At 35.5% G+C, this 24,454-nt stretch overlaps 1 protein-coding gene across 1 annotated transcript; it reads right to left on the minus strand.

Moving 5' to 3' along the window:
* Nucleotides 1-210: 210 nt before the first annotated feature.
* On the minus strand, nucleotides 211-24,201 carry LOC124080524 (amine sulfotransferase-like). The gene is made up of 7 exons (XM_046426453.2): nucleotides 24,109-24,201; nucleotides 21,384-21,535; nucleotides 19,651-19,859; nucleotides 16,065-16,191; nucleotides 15,154-15,248; nucleotides 2,729-2,915; nucleotides 211-756 (listed from the first exon to the last, which is right to left on the minus strand). Exons 2-7 carry the CDS (start codon nucleotides 21,523-21,525, stop codon nucleotides 635-637), a joined length of 882 nt encoding a protein of 293 aa, XP_046282409.1. The 5' UTR covers nucleotides 21,526-21,535; nucleotides 24,109-24,201; the 3' UTR covers nucleotides 211-634.
* Between the last annotated feature and the right edge of the window lie 253 nt (nucleotides 24,202-24,454).

Below are 24,454 nucleotides of genomic sequence, written 5' to 3' on the forward strand. Positions count from 1 at the left end.
GCTTCCTTTCCTTTTCTAAAACTTTTGAGACAGGATCTCTGTATGGAGCTGAGGCTGGCTAGAACTTGCTATCCTCTTGCCTCAGCTTCCTGAGTCCTGAGGTTACAGGTGCATGCCATCCTGACCAGCCAGAAAAAAACTAGTGCAAACTATGATCTGTACAATTATTAAAAAGAAGTACCTGTTTATGTAGGATTTCTCCATTTATTCTATATCACCTTTGAATATCCACATTGATTTTGAAACCAAAGAATTAAAATTTAAGTACAAGAATACAATGATTTTTAATATTTAATTGATCCTAAGTTTAATGGTGGGTAAAGGAAAATACACAATACAGAATCGTCTCTCAAGATATTTGGAAGTCATGTTTTATGCATTCTGTTTTGCCATTTTCATGCAGGGTACCAAAGCTGCAAAAGCAATTTAATTTCTGATGCGCAATTTTAATTATTAAAGTAAAACTATTTTTTTTTAATTTTAAAGAATTCATGGCAACTAATCTAAGCATAGTTTATTTATTTTGTTAATTAAGTTTTATAATTAGTAATTAAATAGGCACAAATTATTATGTAGGTTAAGGTATAGACTCTGATTAGAGTTTATATGATTCTTTTATGGTTTGATTAGAATTCTACTCCTCATTTATATCCCAGATGAACTTCAGGGGAACGTCTTTCATTTCCTTTTGGAATATCTGGTCAAATCTTTCATTCTGCTCCATAGTAAAATGATGTTTCCAATCTCCAGTGGTACCTAATGGGATAAGAACATGAATGGCACTTTGGTGAATAAAGAACACTTCATTTTAAAGACTGCCTCAACATTTGAACCCATGTGTCCCATTGTCCCAGATGTGGAACACCTGTCAAATTTAAGTGGAGCAACCAATATACCTCTTGTGGTAACTTTGTAATAATATGTGAATATTAGTATATTCACAGAATATAAAATTGGAAATTAATGGATTAATCTGTTTTCAACTAAGCTAAATATTTGTTCATGCCCACAGGATTGGAGACCTCATCTTTTCTTACACAGGAATGATTGAATAAAGAATCTAGGAACAAAATAATGCTGTAAATAGATTTAAAGTTCACTTCACCATATGTTAGCCTTTCCCCCTATGTGAACCTTAAGAGGAAAAAAACTATACAGGATAAGACTATATTAGAATTTAACAAGTATGTTTTAGTATATCTACTCTTGTATATATACTAAGTGAACCTCACACTAAGTGAACCACATTTATCAACTGTAATATAATTCTTATTAAAACCCTCCCAGATAAGTCTTTCTTCCTTTTTAAATTTGAAAAAAATGAGACTCAAATATTTTCAACTAACTAAATCAAATTCATATAGAGCACCAGAGCTTCCCTTTCTGCATCTATATTTTATACAAGATTAAACCATCATTATGCCATTCTTTTTTGGGGGGAGGGAGGGGGTGACTGGAGATTGAAACTCATGGGTACTCGACCACTGAGCCACTCCCCAGCCCTATTTTGTACTTTATTTAGAGCCAGGGTCTCATTGAGTTGCTTTGCACCTTGTTTTTGCTGACGCTGGCTTTGAACTTGCATTCTTCCTGCCTCAGCGTCCTGAGCTGCAGGGATTAATATTATGCCATTCTTCTTAAGTGAAAAATAACTTGGCATTTTCAGCTATCAGGTTCACTTGTGTAGACATTATTATTGGCCTTTGGAAAAGATAACAATCTTTTAGGGATATGAGAATTGCTTTTTATCTGCTGTAGCTGAGGAATGAAAAGGGAGAATTGATAATAAATGTCACCAAAAAAATAAGAATTTTAAAATATATCAATTTCTAGGGCAATGTCCATAAGATGTTTATATAATTGTTCATAAATTAATATTGATCATCCTATTGGTAAATTATGAGCCAATTATGATATAAAATGTGAATAAAGTAGAAGTGAAGTGTTTAGAATGTTTATACACTAAATGATTAAATTAAAAATTAACAATTTGAAGCCTGGTGTGGTGGTGTATGCTTGTAATCCCAGCAGCTCAGGAGGCTGAGGCAGGAGGCTGTTGAGTTCAAAGCCAGCCTCAGCAATGTGAGGCTCTAAGCATCTCAGTGAGATCCTGTCTCTAAACAAAATACAAAATAGCAGCTGGGAATGTGGCTTAGTGTTTGAATGCACCTGAGTTCAATCCTTGGTAATAATAATAATAATAATAATAATTTGAATTTGAAGGGTATCAGTTACAAGGGAAATAATATTCTTGACAACTACTTCAGGCATGTAATAAGATCACAGTGAAAATGAATTCAATGACTTTTTGAAGTAACTGAATTCATAGCAGATAGCACTAATAAGATATCACTCTTTATGATGATGCAATCTGACACATGGGAACACAGTAATCCCAGCAGAGCAAAATACATATTAAGTTTACTCCTTAGATTATTCTAGAAGAAAAAAGGGAAAATAAGGATTATTGTTCTTCTCATTTAATATACCTGACCAGGCTCATGTGACTTAGAAATAAGGCAATATTAATTAAGCAGTTTGTATACTAAAACACTTAGGTTTCTTGAAAACCTCTTCAGACCTACTCTCAATTAGATGCTTAATTTCTCTAGGTTCCAAATGTCACTGTTACTTGGAGAGACATAATGGAAGCACTTATTATTTCTCCTACGTATCAAGGACTTGAATGACAGCTTACATCTTGCTACTATAAACTACTGAATAGTACCTTTGCGCAGAAAATGTCCTTTATCACTTCTCGTTCCAATTTCATATTTTATAATATCATGATAATTTGCTTGTGGATTAGTCTTCATGTTCTGAAATGAAGCCTGTTTCACAACAGTATCCACGACTTCTTCACTAAGTTCTTTCTCAAGAAATCTACAGATTTTCAACACTGCACTTCTGAGGTCCTGAAAGAGTCATGAGTATGCATGAGTTACAGCCAAACACACAACATTTTCATATTCTAGTGAAATTGATTGCTGGAATGCAAAGAAATGTCATCATATGAACCATGCAGTTTGTTATGAGAAGAGAATGGGGAAACAAACTGACATGATTATCTCAATTGATGCAAAAAAAACATTTAACAAAACCCAACATCTTTGAGCATAGGAAGAAGATTACCTCTACATAGGGAAGAAGGGTGGGAGGAAAAGGGAGTGAAAAAGGGAATTGCATGGATGGGGGAAGGAGACCCTCATTGTTATACAAAATACATGTATGAAGATGTGAGAAAGAAAAAAAAAAGAATAGCGTTACCCTAGACTAGGTAAGAGAAGTGATGGGAGGGGAGCGGAGGGGCTGGAGAGATAGAAGGATAGTAGAATGAAACAGACATTATTATTACTGTGTGTATATTATGCAACCTGTATACTCAGAAAAATGAGAAATTATATCCCATCTGCTTCAAATGTATAATATGTCAAAGTCATTGTACTGTCATGTGTAACTAATTAAAACAAAAAACAAATGAAAAAAATAAATGTTAAAAAAATACTGATATTTACTCAGAGAATAAAATTTTAGCTTAAAAAAAACCGGGCTGGGGATGTGGCTCAAGTGGTAGCGCGCTCGCCTGGCGTGCATGCGGCCCGGGTTCGATCCCCAGTACCACATACAAACAAAGATGTTGTGTCCACCAAAAACTAAAAAATAATTATTAAAATTTCTCTCTCTCCTCTCTCTCTCTCTCTCTTAAAAAAAAAAAAAAGAATTAAAAAAAAAACCCAGATGTAAGGCCGTTCGCTTGTCTAGGCGCGGACAGAAGGCGGCGCAGAACAGAGGTTTTGCTTGTGGGACACCAGACCTAGCTCTGGACACAGCACAAGGTTACCCCAGCACCCCCCACCTCACCAAACATCCTATGCGGGTAATAGACGGAATCCATCTTGGAAAACCTTACTCACCATCTTTCGGGGGGTGTGGCTACCAGCACGGTTCTGCGGCTGATCAGGTACCCAGTTTCCAACTCCCCCAACCCCAGAGGTGATAACTCAAAAATTTTCCCAGAAGCTTTTGGGGGGCGTAGCTATCAACGCAGAACAGCTACTGTACAGGCACCTGGTTTCCAACTCAGAGACTAAGAGTAAGGAGGCTCCAGGTAGAAGCTCAAGCCCTCTCACGCTGGCTACCTTCACCACCCTAAATGCAGAGACTCAAGCTAGGAATAGACAACGCCACCTACTGAAAGAAAAGGAAACAGAGTTCTGAGACTTTTTTTTCTTCTTTCTTTTTTTCTCGCTCTTCTCATCCAATCTCCTCTACCCTTCCCCCTCTGGTCCTCACAACCTCAACATATGTGAATCCAAGATCTTTGCATGAAATTAGACTTTAAGAACTGAACCACCAGAATAATATAATATAGAGGAATTGCATAGGCCCTACCTCACCCCCCCTTTATTTTTTTTCTTATTTTCTTTCTCCCTCTCTTTCTTTCTTTCCTTGTTATTTTTTTCTCTTTTCTTTTTTCTTCTTCACCCTATCTCACTTTCAATCTTCTTTTACTTTTTATACGTAGGGTAATTTTCTAAATACAGATAAGGAGTTGAAGTTATAAAATTTTCCATAAATTATCACTGTCTATTCATTAGAGTTCTCTTCTAAAGTTGCTAAGTTAGAGTAATCCTATACCCTTACACCTTTCCCCCTTAACATGATGTCCTGCGCCTGACCCTCAGTTCTCAATACGCCACCAGATATGGTATGCCTTTTATGAAACTAATGACTGTATTCTAAACAATAATTGAAGCCAACATCTGTAGACATAGAGTCTAACTATAAATGTAGTAATAATGAAAACTTGCTCATAGATGATGTATTATTGATATTTGGAACTGTTAACATTGTTTTTCTCCACAAAAGAGAGATTTTTGGAACTATATAAGAGCAACATAAATATATAAGGGGAAAAATATTAACACAACAGTTACACAGAGCTGGAAGGAAACATGAGTAATATGAAAAGACAAGGAAAGAAAGGACCACAAACAATGCAAGACAAGTAAACATTAGACGAGGTAACATCTGCAGCAGAAGGAATGTCAGATAAAGATTTCAGGATACACATGGTCAGATGATCTGGAGTCTTAAGAAAGATATTAGACAGCAAATGCAGAGAATGAAAGTTCACTTTGACAATGAATTACATAAACAAATCCAAGAAGCAAAAGATCAACTGTACAGGGAGATCGAGGTTATACAAAAAACAAACAAACAACAACAACAACAAAAAAACACACACACACAAAAACAGAAATCCTGGAAATGAAGGAAATTATAAACCAAATTAAAAACTCAAATGAGAGGATCATCAGTAGAGTAGACCAATTAGAAGTCAGAACATCAGTCAACGAAGACAAAATTTATCATCTTGAAAAAAGCCTAAACAACTCAGAAAAACTGATAAGAAACCATGAGCAGAACATCCAAGATACCATAAAAAGACCAAACTTTATAGTTAATTGGGATAGAGGAAGGTATAGAGGTCCAAATCAAAAGAATGAGCAATCTGTTCAATGAAATAATTTAGAAAACTTTCCAGACCTGAAGACTGAAACGGAAATCCAAATCCTAGAAGCCTACAGGACACCAAATGTAGGAAACCACAAGAGACCCATGCCAGGACACATTATAATGAAAATGTCCAACATACAGAACAAGGAGAGAATTTTAAAAGCTACAAGAGAAAGGAGGAAGATTACATTTAGGGGTAAACCAATTAGGTTAACGGCTGATTTTTCATCACAGATGCTGAAATCTAGAAGATCCTGAAACAACGTATTTCGAATGCTGAAAGATAATGGGTTCCAACCAAGAATCTTGTATCCAGCAAAACAAAGCTTCAGGTTTGACAATGAAATATAAACCTTCCACGATAAACAAAAGTTAAAAGAATTTGCAGCTAGAAAACTGACCCTGCAAAGCATCTTGGGCAAAACATTACACGAAGAGGAAACAAAAAATAACAATGAAAATCAACAGTGGGAAGTAGTACAGTAAGGAGAAAAACTATTCAAAGAGGAAAAACAAATCAAGTGAAATAACAAAAATAAACAAACATGGCTGGAAGTACAAACCATATCTCAATAGTAACCCTAAATATTAATGGATTAAACTCACCAATCAAAAGACATAGGCTAGTAGACCGGATTAAAAAAAAAGATCCAACAATATGCTGCCTACAGGAGACTCATCTGATAGGAAAAGACATATACAGATTGAGGGTGAAAGGTTGGGAAAAATCATACCACTCACATGGACCTCGGAAGCAAACAGGGGTGTCCATACTCATATCAAATAAAATAGATTTCACACCAAAGTTAATCAAAAGGGATAAAGAAGGACACTACATATTGCTAAAGGGAACCATTCACCAACAAGACATAACAATCATTAATATATATGCCCCAAACAATGGTGTAGCTATGTTCAACAAGCAAACTCTTCTCAAGTTCAAGGGACAAATAGACCACAACACAATAATCATGGGTGACTTTAACACACCTCTCTCACCACTGGAAAGATCTTCCAAACAAAAGTTGAATAAAGAAACTATAGACCTGAATAACACAATTGATAACGTAGACTTAATTGACATATATAGAATATATCAACCAAAATCAAACAGATACACTTTTTTTCTTAGCAGCTCATGGATCCTTCTAAAAAATCAGCCATATATTATGCCATAGGGCAACTCTTAGCAAATATAAAGGAGGAGAGATATTACCTAGCATTTTAACCAATCATAATGGAATGAAATTGGAGATCAACGATAAAATAAGGAAGAAAAATTCTTACATCACTTGGAGAATGAACAATATGCTACTGAATGAACATTGGGTTCCAGAAGACATCAAGGTGGAAATTAAGAAATTCTTAGATTTAAATGAAAACACAGACACAACATATCGAAACCTATGGGTCATTATGAAAGCAGTACTAAGAGGAAAATTCATTGCATGGAGTTCACTTCTCAAAAAAAGAAAGAGCCAACAAATAAATGATCTCACAATACATCTCAAAGCCCTAGAAAAAGAAGAGCAAATCAGCAGCAAATGCAGTAGAAGGCAAGAAATAACCAAAATCAGAGCTGAAATTAATGAAATCGAAATAAAAGAAATTGAAAAAATTGACAAAACTAAAAGTTGGTTCTTTGAAAAAATAAATAAGATTGACAGACTCTTAGCCATGCTAATGAAGAGAAGAAGAGAGAGAACCCAAATTACTAGCACATGGGATGAAAAAGGCAATATTACAACAGACACTACAGAAACACAGAAGATAATTAGAAATTATTTTGAAACTTTATACTCCAATAAAATAGAAGATAAAGAAGGCATCGATAAATTCCTTAAGTCATATGATCTGCCCAGACTGAGTCAGGAAGATATTCATAACTTAAACAGACTAATATCATGTGAAGAAATAGAAGAAGCAATCAAAAGAATACCAACCAAGAAAAGCCCAGGACCGGACGGATATACTGCAGAGTTTTACAAGACCTTTAAAGAAGAACTAATACCAATACTCTTCAAACTATTTCAGGAAATAGAAAAAGAGGGAGTACTTCCAAATTCATTCTACGAGGCCAATATCACCCTGATTCCAAAACCATACAAAGACACTTCAAAGAAAGAAAATTTCAGACCAATATATCTAATGAATATATATGCAAAAGTCCTCAATAAAATTCTGGCAAATCGGATACAAAAACATATCAAAAAAATTGTACACTATGATCAAGTGGGTTTCATCCCCAGGATGCAAGGCTGCTGGTTCAACATACGGAAATCAATAAATGTAATTCACCACATCAATAGACTTAAAGATAAGAACCATATGGTTATCTCGATAGACACAGAAAAAGCATTCAACAAAATACAGCATCCCTTTATGTTTAAAACACTAGAAAATCTAGGGATAACAGGAACTTACCTCAACATTGTAAAAGCTATCTACACTAAGCCTCAGGCCAGCATCATTCTAAACGGAGAAAAATTGAAGGCATTCCCTCTAAAATCTGGAACAAGACAGGGATGCCCTCTCTCACCACTTCTATTCAACATAGTTCTTGAAACACTAGCCAGAGCAATTAGACAGACGAAAGAAATTAAAGGCATAAATATAGGAAAAGAAGAACTTAACCTATTACTATTTGCTGATGATATGATACTATACCTAGCAGATTCAAAAATTTCTACCAAGAAACTTCTAAAACTAGTAAATGAATTCAGCAAAGTGGCAGGATATAAAATCAACACCCATAAATCAAAGTCATTGCTGTATATCAGTGACAAATCCTCTGAAATGGAAATGAGGAAAACTACCCCATTCACAATATCCTCAAAAAAAAAAAAAAAACTTGGTTATCAACTTAACAAAAGAGGTGAAAGACCTATACAATGAAAACAATAGAACCCTAAAGAGAGAAATAGAAGAAGACCTCAGAAGATAGAAAGATATACCTTGCTCATGGATAGGCAGAATTAATATTATTAAAATGGCCATATTACCAAAAGCACTCTACAGATTCAATGCTATTATGATCAAAACCCAACAGCATTCCTCACAGAAATAGACAAAGCAATTATGAAATTCATCTGGAAAAATAAGAGACCCAGAATAGCTAAAGCAATTCTAAGCAGGAAGAGTGAAATAGGTGGTATTGCTATACCATATCTTAAACTACACTACAGAGCAATAATAACAAAAACAGCATGGTACTAGCACCAAAACAGGCTGGTAGACCAATGGTACAGAATAGAGGACATAGAGACCAACCCACAAAATTACAACTACCTTATATTAGACAAAGGTGCTAAAAGCATGCAATGGAGAAAGGATAGCATCTTCAACAAATGGTGCTTTGAGAACTGGAAATCCATATACAACAAAATGAAATTGAATCCCTATCTCTCACCATGCACAAAAGTTAACTCAAAATGGATCAAGGATCTAGGAATAAAACCAGAAACTCTGCATCTAATAGAAGAAAAAGTAGGCCCTAATCTTCATCACATGGGGTTAGGCCCCAGGTTCCTTGATAAGACACCTATAAGCACAAGAATTAAAATCAAGAATCAACAAATGGGACGAATTCAAACTAAAAAGTTTTTTTCTCAGAAAGAGAAATAATATGTGAAGTGAATAGGGAGCCTACATCCTGGGAACAAATTTTTACCCCTCACACATCAGATAGAACTCTAATCTCTAGGATATACAAAGAACTCAAATAGTTAAACAACAACAAAAAAACCCAAATAACCCAATCAACAAATGGGCCAAGGACCTGAACAGACACTTCTCAGAAGAGGACATACAATCAATCAACAAATACATGAAAAAATGCTCACCATCTCTAGCAATCAGAGAAATGCAAATTAAAACTACTCTAAGATACATCTCACTCCAGTAAGAATGGCAGCCATTATGAAGTCAAACAACAACAAGTGCTGGCGAGGATGTGGGGAAAAATGTACACTTATAATTGCTGGTGGGACTGCAAATTGGTGCAACCAATTTTGAAAGCAGTGTGGAGATTCCTTGGAAAACTGGGAATGGAACCACGATTTGACCCAGCTATTCCTCTTCTCAAACTATACTCAAAAGACCTAAAAACAACATAGTACAGGGACACAGCCACATCAATGTTTATAGCAGCACAGTTCACAATAGCTAGACGGTGGAGCCAAACTATGTGCCCTTCAATGGATTAATGGATAAAAAAAATGTGGCATTTATACACAATGGAATATTACTGAACACTAAAAAATAACAAGATCATGGCATTTGCAGGGAGATGGATGTCATGAGAGCAGATTATGCTAAATGAAGTTAGCCAATCCCCCCAAAACAAATGCCTAATGTCTTTCTGATATAAGAGAGGTGACTCAAAATGGGGTAGGGAGGAAGAGCATGAGAAGAAAATTACCTCTAGATAGGAAAGAGAGGTGGGAGGGAAAGGGAAAGAGAAGGGGAATTGCATGGAAGAGGGAAGGAGATCCCCTTCATTATACAGAATACAGGTATGAAGATGTGAGGGGGAAAAAAGAAGTGGGTCACATCAGATTGGGCAGAAAGAAGAAATGGGAGGGGAGGGGAGGGGAAGAGGGCAATGGAAGGACGGCGGAATAAAATAGACATTATTATTGCTGTGGGTATATATGTGACTGCATGACCAATGTAATTCTACAACCTGTACACTCAGAAAAATGAGAAATTATATCCCATCTGATTCAAATGTATGCTATGTCAAGATCATTGTGTAATTAATTAAAACAAATTTTAAAAACCCAACATCTTTTTATGATGAAATGCTCAATAAATCTGCAATGGAAGGAAACCACCTCAACATGAAAAAGTCTTATATGGAATACCTGCAGCTAACAACAAACTCAACTGAGAGAGGAAGATTTTCATCTGAGATGTGGAGTAAGTCCAATTCAGTTTTTCCACTTCTGTTTATTATGATACTAGAAATACTTGCTGGAGGCGCTAAGCAATAAAAAAATGTATTGAAATCAAAAATAAAGATAATGAAACGATCCCTGTTAGCCCATAAGATTATCTTATATGTAGAAAACCCCCCAAAAAGCACTCACACACACACACCAGAAAGAACATGAGAACAAAGAAATTTAATCAAGTTGTAGAATCAAAAATCAAACCAACTTGTAAAAATCAGTTGAATTTCTATACACTAACAATGACTAAACCTAAAAGGAAATTAAGGAACAATTACACTAATAATCACAAGAAGAAAGACTACAACTCCAAGGAATGAACAAGGAGGTAAGAGTGTTGCCTATTGAAACCTACAAATCTTTACTGAAAAGTAAAAGCAAACAAATAAATAAAGCAATATCCTATTCTGATGACTGGAATTAAAGAAAGAATATGATGTAAAACAATTCACAGATAGATGTAATGCACTCTGTCACAATCCCAATGATATTTTTTGCAAAAACAAAACAATCCATCACAATATTCTTATGAGACTCCAAGGCATCCTGAATAGTTAGTCTTGAAAAAGAATACTAGATTCTCCAATTTCACACTTTCATATTTCAAACTTACTACAAAATAATAGTCATCTAAACAGTCTGAAAATGCCATAAATTTGGAAGTATGAATCAATAGAGTTGAATAGATTTCACAGAAACCAGCTCTCACACATATGGTCAAATGAATTTTGACATGAATGCCAAGAACATTTCATATTAAAACGATAGTTTCCTCAACAAAAGGTAATAGGAAAATTGAATGGCTGCATGCAAAAGCTTGAAGTTGATCCTGATCCTATGCCACATATTAAAACTAACTTAAAATTGGGACCACCCACACCAGACCATGTGGGACCGAAGCTCACAGTAGACATAGGTCTACCCCTCCACTGGCACAGCAGACACCAGCCAAAGCCTAGCCTCTGATGCAGGATTGCCTTTTTCAACCAGCGGTCTACTGGGGGAGGTCAAGCCTAGCATCCCAGATCCACCCACACCAGCCTGTGCGGGACCCAGACTCACAGTAGGCATAAGTCCACCCCTCCACCTATAGGCATCTGCTCCAGCCCATCCTCCAGCCTAAGATTGCCTCTTCTGTCCATCAGATTATTGCAGGAGCTGAGACCCAGCCCAGACTGCCTACACAAGCCCGCAAGGGATCAAGGCTCACAGTAGGCCCAGGTCCATACTCCACCCATGGGGCAGACACCCGCCAGAGCCTAGCCTCTGGAAGAGGACTGCCTCTTCTGACCAGCAGACTACCTCAGGAGGTCAAGCCCAATGGCCCAGATCCACCCACACTGGCGTAGAACCACCCACACCCGCCTGTGTGGGGCCCATGCTCATAGTAGGCCTAGGTTCACCCCTCCACCAGCAGGCACCCACCGGAGTCCAGCCTCTGGCACAGGACCCCCTCTTCCAACCAGGAGACGACTGCAGGAGTCCAAGCCTAGCCCAGATCTGTCCACACAGACTTGCGCAGGATCCATGTCCATGGTAGGTCCAAGTTCACCCCCTCCCCCACATGGGAACCTAAGCCTAACCCACTTCCATCTTGGGACACTGCAGTCATTATCATACCTTCTCCATGCAGTAGCCCCTAACATTTTTACAACAGACAAGCAGCTGCATCTTAGAGCAGGCATCCCAAGGGAGTGTGAGGCCCACTCTTTCAGTCCCATCTCTGTAAGACATTGCTTCCATTTTGGGACACCTTAACTATTATCTGGAGTTACCTCTGCTATTGCCACCACCAACTTTAGTTGCAGTAGCATACATTGAGGGACACCAGCAGGGTCTGGAAGCCCAACTTCAAGGTGAGGTACAGACAATCTACACAGGTACTACAAGAATATAGGGAAAAAGCTGTAATATCTCAAATCCACACAACCAGAGATATGAAAAAGTGCTCTGTATATGTAATAATAGAAGAAAAAGTAGGCTCTAATCTCCATCATGTGGTATTAGGCCCCAACTTCCTTAATAAGATTGATTTGGCACAAGAATTAAAATCAAGAATCAATAAATGAGATGGACTCAAAAGTTTCTTCTCCCAGCAAAAGAATCAATCTGTGAGGTGAATACAGAGCCTACATGTTGGGAGCAAATCTTTAGACTTCACACATCTTTATATATCCTAAAGATTAGAGGACTAATCTTTAGGATATATAAACAACTCAAAAAAGTTAAACAGCAAAAAAACAAATAACCCAATCAATAAATGAGCAAAGGAATTGAACAGACACTTCTCAGTAGATGATATACAATCAATCAACAAATATATGAAAAAATGTTCATCATCACTAGCAACTAGAGAAATGCAAATCAAAACCACTCTAAGATTTCATCTTGCTCCAGTCAGAATGGTAGCTATTATGAAGACAAAAAGCAATAAGTGTTGGTGAGGATGTGGGGAAAAGGTACACTCATACACTGCTGGTGGGACTGCAACTTGGTGCAGCCAATATGGAAAGCAGTACAGAGATTCCTTGGAAAACTGGTAATGGAACCAATATTTAACCCAGCTATCCCTCCCCTTGGTCTACACCCAAAGGATTTATAAACAGCATGATATAGGGGCACAGCCACATCAGTGTTTATAGCAGCACAATTCACAATATCTAAACTGTGGAGCCAAACTAGATGCCCTTCAGTGGATAAATGGATAAAAAAATGTGGCATAGATCCACAATGAAATATTACTCAGTTATAAAAGAGAATAAAATCATGGCATTTGCAGGTAAATGGATGGAGTTAGAGAAGATGATCCCTTTTATTTTTATATCTTAACTGTGCTCAAAACTCTGTATTCTCTTCATTCACAATGACACTACTCCAATCCAAGCCACCACTGATGTTCAGTGGATTAATACACTGGTATCTGTCTAGTCTAGTTTCCTTATATTTACTATTTTTCCTCGTCAACTCATAAACAGAAATAATATTCAAAAATATTAATTATAATCTATGGCTACCCTTCTTAATAACTCTTAAGAGGCTCCTTACTACTTTTAACATTAAAAAATTCACCCTCATTAACACAGTCTACAGACCTTATAAAATCTGGCTCCTATAAAACCCCTCTATATTAAACTTTCATCTCTCCCACATTGTTCAAGTTCTTCCCTTAGGTCCTCAAGGGACTTCTGTACTTTCCCTTTTTCTTATCTTATAAGTCTCTCCCATGATTTTTTTCTCTTAGCTCTTATTTATTAGCTTGCATTTCCCATGTTCTTTATTTCAGGAAAGAAAAAAAAATGACCATTACATTTGACTATACTAGATACCCTCAGTACATATGCACATTGACATTGAATTGGACATTTCCTTAATATTTGCACTTATTACTTTTGAAATACATATACTAGCTTGGTGAGTACTTGTTTTCCCTGATAGATTATGAGTTCTGTCTATAAAAGATTCAGTCATTTATTACTCGTGATGCAGTGCCAGGCACAGAACAATCATTCAGTGATTTTTTAAGTAACTGAATAGATGATGTATTAATGAATCAATATACCAATCAGAGTCCACAGAACAATGAACTTCAACTTTTTGTAATTCAACAAAACTTTGAATTACACAAAGTTTTCAGGCAGTTTTGAATCTTTCACCAGCATATAAGCATTCTATGACTTCACATGAGAACTAGTTTTAAGATTCTCTTTATAGGAAGAATGTGCCTCACTGTGCTCACCCTCATCTACAGCAATAATTATCCTCTCTTAGTAGTGACTTCATGCCTCAATGCCTTGGTGTTCCTTGATGAACTTTATTAAGTATAACTACCATGGAAAACAGTTTGGTGTATGGTGTATCCTCAAAAAAAAAATAAATAAAACTAAACTAAAAACAGAACTACTGTATAATCCAACTGTCACATTCCTGGGTATATATCAAAAAGAAACAGTGCACCATACAAGAGACAACTCACATGCCCGTGCTTATTGTACCACTATTCACAATAGATAAGGATTCAGTCTACATGGTGTTTATCAACAGATAAACAGAAGAAGAAATTCTCTCTCTCTCTCTCTCTCTCTCTCTCTCTCTCTCTCTCACACACACACACACACACACTGAACTATTATTCAGATATAAAAAATGAAATTCTCCAGCAAAATTCATGGAACTGGAAGACATGATGTTACCAAAATAAGCCATAGAAAGACAAGTAGCACAAGCAGCACACATGAAAACAACAACAAATATTGACTGAAAGTAGAATCGTGAATATTAGGGCCTGTGAAGGGTCCAGGGGGAAGGGGAGGTAAAGGTGGAAGAAGGGAGATTGGATATGGTCAGTGCATGTTGTATGGTCATATCGAAATCAGATACCAAAACCCATTAATATGTAATTAATATTAATAAAAATGATTTACAAGATTAGTATCCTAGATATTTGAGGTTGTCTTTATTGCTACAGTTGTTACATGATAATCATGGTGACTGTGTGTAGTGAGAAGACACCCTTGAGAAAAACCAGTAATAATTAATGGATAAGCAGGAAATCAGAACCCCCATTTACCCCCCAAAAGCCTACAAAATATGTATAAAAATGACTAGGAGAATGAGTTTTCCTGAAACCAGGAGAAAAAAAAAGGTTTAAAAATGAAATTTTTAAAAATACTTCTTATTTTACCTTTTTCATATCTTCATAGCTCATGAACTGAATATTGAAGTCATGTCTGTGTTCATACCAGCCTCTTATGTGATCAAACCAACGACTTCCCATCACTGTGCAAAAAATAATTACTAACAAGGTGAAATGTTGCACTTATTGAACAGCAAAGTATTCTGTCTTTTCCTCCTTATAATCACAAAAACAAAAATAAAGGCCCAACCACTGGACATCTATATTACTGTTTTGAAATGATTACTGCTTAGGGGAACAATCATGGTTTTCATAGAGAAGTGACCATGAAAGGTGACCTTATGGATGTAGGAAGGCAGCAATAAAGAAATGAGAAAGCCCCTGGACCTAAGTTTAAATCAGATTTCTTTAAAGCAATTTTCTCCACTTTCCTATATCCACCAGAAAACACACATGTCCATTTTTCTCTTCATTCTCTAAGATCTCTGGATAGTGAAGCTACCTGTTTACAATGAGACAGAACCTGAATGTAATCTTTAAATGAGTGAGATCCTGATACTTCTCACTACAAGTCCCTTGCAACAATCAATCCTCATCAGTAGTGGAGTGATAAACTCCACCATGGCCCTAGAAGGCTTACCACAGGTCCAGGAGAGAGTACACAAACACCCTGATCACTAGTGATTCTGGAATGTATTATTTTAATTATATTTGTAGCTAGTTTAAATTGATAGAATATTTGTAAGCCTCTTATGGACTGGTCAAAATGTTTTCTAAACAATATGCCTTTGCAAATTTGACAAGACCCACATGGTCCTGGCAAGGAAGGAAAAGCCACTGGGTGGCAGACTAGGTTGATATGTCATAGTAACGACTCACAAGCACCCATTGTACAATTGCCCTTTTCCATCTCTCTAAATATATTCCCTAAATTCCTTGATAAATAAACTCATAGTTACCTTGTCCATCTAGAAACATTTCCATAAAACTCTCAAAAGTATCAGAAGGCTTTAATCGAGCCACCCAATTTGAAAAATGAAAAAAGGACACCAAAACATCTTTAGGATTTCTGTAGATATAAAGAATCTGCAGGGAGAATTAGAAATAATATTAACAATTCCAGTATATTATTTCAAGTTTTTAACAGTTGCATCATATTCATTAGCTGAATGAATCATAATTATTTTAATCCATTCTACTAGCCATGGAAAATTAGGTGTTCCCCCAATTTTTCCTCTATTACAAAAAGTATTGTTGAAATAAATTCTTTTATATATGGGATAGAAACTGTATAAAGAAAGTTAATATGGAAAATACCACTAATGAAAAATTGGGTCAAAAAAGTCCTTTCACAGAATATACAATAATTATGGTCAATAACCTGTCAAAACAGGCTTATTCTCATTACTGAGTATTGGACATGTAGGTTAAGGTCACTTTAACATACCTCTTCATAAATAACACATTGAAAAAATTTAAAAGTCTGATATGTATCATTATGGGGGGGGAATAAAAACATGTCCATTACCAATTTCAGTAGAAATTGATACACCTGCTTTCTTAAGAAAATATAGCCCCATCCCATAGAACTGTACTTTTGGCTTTGCAGTTCCCTTCTTGGATGTATATTCCAGGGAAACGCCTGCATATGTGCCCAAAGCAGCATGTAGTGATATTCAAATGCTGGAATATTCTGATTTTTCTATGAAGAAAAAGAACAGATCTGATAAAACTACTATCAAAAGTTGTAAAGTTATGCAGCAGTGAAAATGGCATTTCAAATCAAGAACAAACAAGAGCATGTGGCAAAGTCCCAGCGAATTAGAGAATAAGGAATAAAATGAAATTAAGTAAAATTGCAGGCCAAATGATTTAACGGGATGGCCCATAATTTGTTTTCAAAGACTAACAGAAAAGGAACATTTGTACACTGATGATTATAATAGAAAAACTTCAATGGAAAAGTTCCAGTAAATCTGTAAGTATTTTTGATTTAGCCAAAATCATAGTAGAACACTTACAGAGAATTGTCTTTAACAAAACAATAAAAGGAAAAATAAATTTGTAAAATTGAGTATTAAAATTTCATTTTATTTAGTTTCTAAAATTTGTATAAGTACCCAACACAGAAAATCTATCTCCTTTTCTCATGTATGAAACATATTCCATGTTTGAAAACTGATCATGCAATTGACAATTAACTTTTAAATAAATTCCCAAAATTAGAATATGTAAACACCATTGCCCATGATAGAAAACTATACAAACACTTTCAAACTAAAAAAGTCTCAAAAGAGCTGAAACCAATTAAAAAGGTAAAACTGAAATGACAAAGTATTTAAACATTAACAAAATTACACCCATAGTTACACTAAAAGTGGTATTCATTTAAAAATGTTAATATTGACAAAAATAAACACTGGAAAAGGTATACTAAACATTTAATAAAAGAAGATAGAAAGATATATACTAAAATGAGACAATAATTAAAATGAAAGTATACATGAACAAAAAAGAAAACATTGAATTATGCTTAAAAAAAGAAAAAGCTAGTTCCTCAGAGGGTGAAAACCTAGTAAGATAGAAAACTCCTTATATCCTAAAACTCTAAAAATAAGAGAATATGAAATTTTTATCATTGCAGCCTTAATGCAAATAAATGACCACAAAATTGGAGTAAATTGACAAGATCATTAAAATGTTATATTTGGGCTGGGGATGTGGCTCAAGCGGTAACACGCTCGCCTGGCATGCATGGGGCACTGGGTTCAATCCTCAGCACCACATACAAATAAATAAAATAAAAATGTGTGTCCACCGAAAACTGAAATATAAATATTTAAAAAATTCTCTCTCTCTCTCCTCTCTCTCTTTAAAAAATTATAAAATGTTACACTTTTTTTCAATGTTAAATATCTATAAGTGGGTAAAAAGCACACTGAGAACAATAAAAGGTACATATTGATGGCATTAAAGTAGACCTGATACATAGAATGGAACTCGAGGAATGTCAGAATATTTCAATGTTTGTTTTCCCATAACAAATCTCTCTTAAATTAAAACCCACATTTGACAATCATTATGGAACTAAACTATATTGTAAAAAGTTGATAGAAAAATTTGACTTATCTGGGGCTAGAGCTGTGGCTCAGCATTAGAGCACTCACCTCGCATGTGTGAGGCCCTGAGTTCTATCTTCAGCACCACATAAAAATAAATAAGTAAAATAAATTTGTGTCCAACTACGAAAATTTAGCATACCAATATATAGGCTTCAAAACAGTAGAGGTACTCAAGTGAATGTTTTAGTAAATTGTTTTGGGCCAATCAGCAAACTCCTTAGACAAGTATAAGGCAATGTTCATGTCTCATAAGCAGTATCAGATTTAATTTATAATCATAAGAAGGTTAAAAATAGCCAGGCTCCGTGTCCCATGCCAGTAATCCCAGCTACTCTGGAGGCGAAGACATGAGGATCATGAGTTTAGAGCCAGCCTCAGGAAAAGAGAGGTGCTAAGTTATTTAGTAAGATCATGTTTCTAAATAAAATACAAAATAGGGCTGGGGATGTGGCTCAGTGGTTGAGTGACCCTGAGTTCAATCCCTCCTTACCACCCCACACCTCCTACCCCACCAACAAAAAGGTTAAAAATAATACTGTTAGTTAGAAAAAAGCTGGAGGGCATTTACATAATCTTTGTTGTTAGTGTTGTGTTTTCTTAGTAAAACATCAGAACCAGAAGTCATGAAAGAAGTATTAACAGTTGGATAACATAAGGTTAAAAGTTTTCAACAATTTATTAAAAAAGTCTTTCCTTTATAAAGGGAAAGATTTTGCCACAAATAAATTTCCTACAAAACAGTAAATAAGACAACATGGAATAAGAATATTTAAAGACCAATAAAATATAAAAAGATAATCTTATAAAATTGAAAGAGTTAAATTCCCTCAAAGAAAGATTACTTTCTTACTTAGCATATTAGGCAAATTTGATAATTCCCATTATTAGTAAGCATGTGAGGAAGGAGGCATTCCTACATGGTTATTTGATGAAGTATGATTCATATATTATAAAAAGCAGGCAGGTAATCCCTGTCAAAACTTAAAATATTAGCCATTTCAATTTGAAAACTTCACATTAATTGAAACAAGGCATGAGAATTAAAGTGCAAGCCTTTATAGGAAAGTATATTACAGCACAAGACATCCATTGGCTGCAACTTACCTATCCATCAAATACACATTAATTATTGCAAAGCCACACAATAAATTCCTATGAAACTATAAAAAATGGCATTTATAGCCAATGTGAAAGAATTTTTGTTATATGCTATAGAATTACATTGCAAATTATATCCACAATTGCTTATTACAGGCATAGTTTTTAGGAATTTCATGTACTTTTATTGAGGAAGGCAATATCCTAAACATACAATGATTGTAACATTTGGAAAACTGTGGTTTAGTGAGGTTGGGGAATCTACTTAAAGCAGGTTATTTTGTTTGTGCAAAAAAAAAAAAAAAGATTAAGCTGTATGACATACTTTAGCTTTTTTGTTCTTCAGACCTTTTGGAACTAAATAATATGGGAGGTGGGAAGCGAAGAGGCGAGGGGATGGCATTTTGATAAAGTCCAAATTGTGAACATTGTATTCAAAGAAGGGAGCTCTATCTATTGTTTTGATGTCTTCAGTTCTGTTACGATGCCCCTCAAAATAAATCAAGCTTAGTATCTGCTGAGTCCAGATGGTACCTGAAAAAATAAATCATCTTGTTTTCAAACTCAATTAGTCATTAAAAATTAAGTCAACAATAGTGTCATTCACCATAAAATCATTTGAGCTTTCTTTTCTTTTAAACACTCTAAGTATGCTAACAACTTTGTCTGATTTTCATTTTTTTTTCTCTATGAAACATTAAAGTTAATAAAGATAAACTCAAAGACTCTAAATTCCTTTATCACTTGAAGAGTTGTGTTTGTTCTGATTCCATGATAGTGATGATTTGTATTAATTCTGCCTCTCCTTCTCTGTTTCCTGTTCCATGTTAGGTCCTTTTTAGTATTTTTAACTTTTTCCTTAACTTATAATAATAATTCTACATTTTGATGGGGTAGAGTGTGATATTTCCACACATGCATACACCCTGTACTGATCACATGAGGGAAATTAGCATTTCCTTCTCTGTGTCATTTCTTTCTGTTTGGAGTCTTGGAGCTTATTTCTTCTATATTTTCTTAAAATATGTTATTGGTTACGGAGTCTCTTTTTACTATATTTTGTGGACATCACTTTCTCCTTCCTGAGATTCCTTTTTTAGAACTTTACCCTTTAGAATTATAGACAAATTAACAAAATTATAAGCGATTTCACTTTCTCCCCCTTTTCTATTTACCACTTAAGGTGGTTTTGTAAACTATTTAAGCATCCAAGGATATCAGGAAATAGCAGAACCTGACATGAGCAAAGATATATATATATATATATATATATATATATATATATATATATATACTGCATTTTTTTTACTTGAATGGCCTAACCATGTATGACCAACTTCATTGTGGTGTTCTGAAGAAACCACACTATAAATAAGAAAAACATTGCATGTAGAATCTTAATAACTACAGCTTTATCCCTTAGTCTGCATGGGCAACTGTAAAAACTCAAACCAAGCCAATCATCCTGCCCTGCTGAAGTAGAAGTCATAAGACTTGTTTAGCCCAACAGGATTGTTTTTTACCACTTCTTTGTAATGATGGTCTTCACAAATCTCAAAATCATTCTTATTTTATTTTCTAGTAGAACTTACTGGTTGAAAATGTTTTTGAGAATCTTCATTGGAACTCAGCTGTCATGGAATACTTCTCAAGAAAATGAAACATCTTGGAACATGAATAATTATGGAAGATAAATCTTCCAACTCAGGAAGCATTTACAAATTAGAGAAAAGAGGAGTTTAGACTGCCTCAGGTCTGTTCAACAGACCAAGCCAACAGGTCAGCATTTACCCAGTACCTGCTCATGGCTCAGTATTTAGTTTCTTTATATATTTTTTTAAACAGAATTGACAATGTATCCATTGCAAATGAGCTTTGGTAGTATAGATTTGAGATTCATCTAACTTTTTTCTGATCCTTAATGGATATATAAATGTAGGTCAGGCTGCTGTGGATGCCTGAAAAACAGCACATTTACACACACACAGACACACACACACAAACACATACCAAACTTAGTCAAAAATTTACTATCATGAGGCCACTCTTTACACTTACCAGATTTTGGATAGGTGACTATGAAGACATCATCATCTCTAATTTCAAAATCATCCACACTTTCTACTATATGAATTTTAACTAAAGACTTTTCAAAATTGTAGCCTTTAAATTCAAGTAAGTATTCCTCTGTGTTGTCCATATTTTTTCACCTACAAGTGCAAACATAAAATTTCAAGTTATTTTAGAAGTGAATAATAGTTATTGAGTGGTCAATATATGCCTAGCACTTTTGCAATGTCTGATGTGTAGAACATACTAATGACACTAACCACAGCACATATATGAATGATTTAAAACGTCACAAAAAGCCAACATTGTGTATTGCTAGCATCAGTGTTTTAAACATGAGGCAGCAGAAATGCTGAAAAGTGAGACAACTCTTCTTAAAGGTCCATGAGGTACAGATATCATGATCCTCAACAGAGAGAAGTGGAAATTATCTCAGAGAAGTCAACCAAATTATTTAAACTTGTCCAGCTGGCTGAACTGGAAAGATTGGAGAAGGGATAATTGGGCAGAGAATTCATAATTTTTATCCAGAAATTCTTAGTGTCTTATATTTTTATTGCTTTATTTTTGATTGTTGTAGAAATAAGAAATTCTTCAATCGATATGCTTTTGTTTCTATTTTATTTCCTTCTCTGCTTTTATTTCCTTCTCTGAAGGAAACTTCTGAATTAGGGAACTGAGATGCTGTTGAAAGTGAAAAATGAAAATGCTTTGTTTTTTTAAATTGGGTTTTACCTCAGAAATGCTGCCCTCATAGTTACATTACTTCATGAAGTTATCATAGTTTATAGTAGGAGATTTTAAAATAAAAAATCATATGAATCTTTTAATAAAAAAAACTAAAACAAAAACAGAAAGCAAACAATGTAAAGACAAATATTATTAAAGTTCTGTAAGGAAAATAACAAGGGAGACACAGAGACAAGATGCAGAAGGAGGAAAGATGGCACAATGGCCAAGCTGCCAGCTTTATTTATATCCATAGGTTACTTCATGTCATTGTCGTCATTAGTATGTATTGTTCATTGTATTACTAGGCAGGTTACAGAATTAGCAACATTATTCAGCTTATCCCTCAGTTACTTACTGAATTTAATGTGCAATTTTAGGAGTTTTGTGTAGCTCTCAAGAAAGTCTATTGTATAAAGTTACTTTTTTTTTCTTAAAGAGAGAGAGAGAGAGAATTTTTAATATTTATTTATTTTTAGTTATCGGCGGACACAACATCTTTGTTTGTATGTGGTGCTGAGGATCGAACCCGGGCTGCACGTATGCCAGGCGAGTGCACTACCACTTGAGCCACATCCCCAGCCCATAAAGTTACTGTTATGTGGACAAGTTTAGGGTCAGTGAAACATCCTGGTTGTCCCAGGAGCTGTGCGCCTGAGATCAAGGTCTAGGCTGATAAGACTTTAGGGGCATTGCCTCAGCAGCTAGACATAGCACATGTATTCATTATCTTACTAGTTCCTAGGAGAAACTGCAGGGTATTCTAAGTGTGGGAAACAGAGTGCCAGTTACCCTCTCTGAGTGTGCTCACAAGAGGAATGCTTCCATGTATATTTCCAAGGTCAGAATCCCTACAAAATTCAGACCAGCCAAACATTTCTATTAGCTCTTCCTGAGAATCTTTCCTTGAAGGTTACATGGTTGAGACAATCCCATAAGTTGTAGACTTAGAACCAGTATAGATTTGTTATTTATATTTTTTAAAATTCTGTGCATGCCAAGAAACTGAATTTGCTAAAAAGCTGCAAATATGACTTTGTTTAAATTGTATGTCAAGAAATAACACTGAGTTCTTTACAAACAATCCAAATTACCTGATCAATAGGAGGAATTCAGAGTTTACTCTTTTTCAGAGTAATAACAGAAAATGATTAATGTTAGACTCACCTGGGTGATGCCTTCATGATTGGCTTCTTGGCTACCAAATGAAAGATAAAATTAAGGCCCTACTAAGCTGCTAGAGGTTTCCCCTCTATAAGTTGACATCTAGGAAACATGATGTCAACTTATAGAGGCTGATGCATCAAAATATTGTTTTCAATACAGGCAGATGGAGAGCTATTTTGATATTGACATCCTGCATTTCCCAGGAAAAACCTTGGAGAATTCAGCCTTCAGATTGTGGTGAGGGAGAATTTATACTGCATCACATGGATAAATGGAGAAGCCCATATTAGGAGATATAAGTTGAGGAGAAAGCCAAAAGTGAAGTGTGATCCCTACCACTTCCCTCCTATCAGCCCATAACACCACCACACACACCCTGAAATATCACCAAGGGTTCGAGAAATGCTGGGTGATGAGAAAGAGCATCAGGCAGTATCTATAAACATTTTGAATGAAATTTTTCTATTTTCTTGTTTATTACATTTAGTCACTCAACTTTTAGTCTAAGGGGAAAAAAAAATTAAAACCTGTGGTATCACAGAAGCAAAGGAGAAAGCTGCATGTGAGGAGGATTCAGGTAGGTGCTCACTGGCTCCTCAGTATAGTTTGCGTCTTTGATGCATGTAGGAGAAGGCGATTGTATAAGTAGCAAGCCTGTCTGTGTCTCCTTCTTATTACTTCATGGAAGTCATAAAGAAAAGAGGTAGGGGATGTTCATAGATAATTAGGGAGAAAAGGAGGTAAATACACATATTTGTCTCATGTAAAACAGGATGAGAATTGACAGTGGCTCTGAATCTATTCTGTGAGTACTCACGGTTGAGATCAGCTGCTGAAGGAAAACCAGTTCTTACAAAATTTTCAGGCTGACAGGAACTGCTCTGTCACTGAGGAATAAATAGTCCCTATGGAATTTGTTTTGGCCAGTGAGTAGAGTTCTAGAACCTGTCTGAGTAGATTAGTAGATTGGGTAAGATTTTGTTGGCGCTGGGGAAAGCATATCAGGTTATCCCAGGTTTTTTTAAAAATATTTATTTTTTAGTTGTAGTTGGACACAATGCCTTTATTTTATTTGCTTATTTTTATGTGGGACTAAGGATTGAACTCAGGGCCTCACACATGCGAGGTGAGTACTCTGCCCCTGAGCCACAGGCCCAGCCCGT

Source organism: Marmota monax, unplaced genomic scaffold (assembly GCF_021218885.2).
Source record: "Marmota monax isolate L192 unplaced genomic scaffold, Marmota_monax_Labrador192_F-V1.1 WCK01_AAM20220418_F8-fsc00174, whole genome shotgun sequence".
In the NCBI taxonomy this organism is placed as follows: Eukaryota; Metazoa; Chordata; class Mammalia; order Rodentia; family Sciuridae; genus Marmota; species Marmota monax.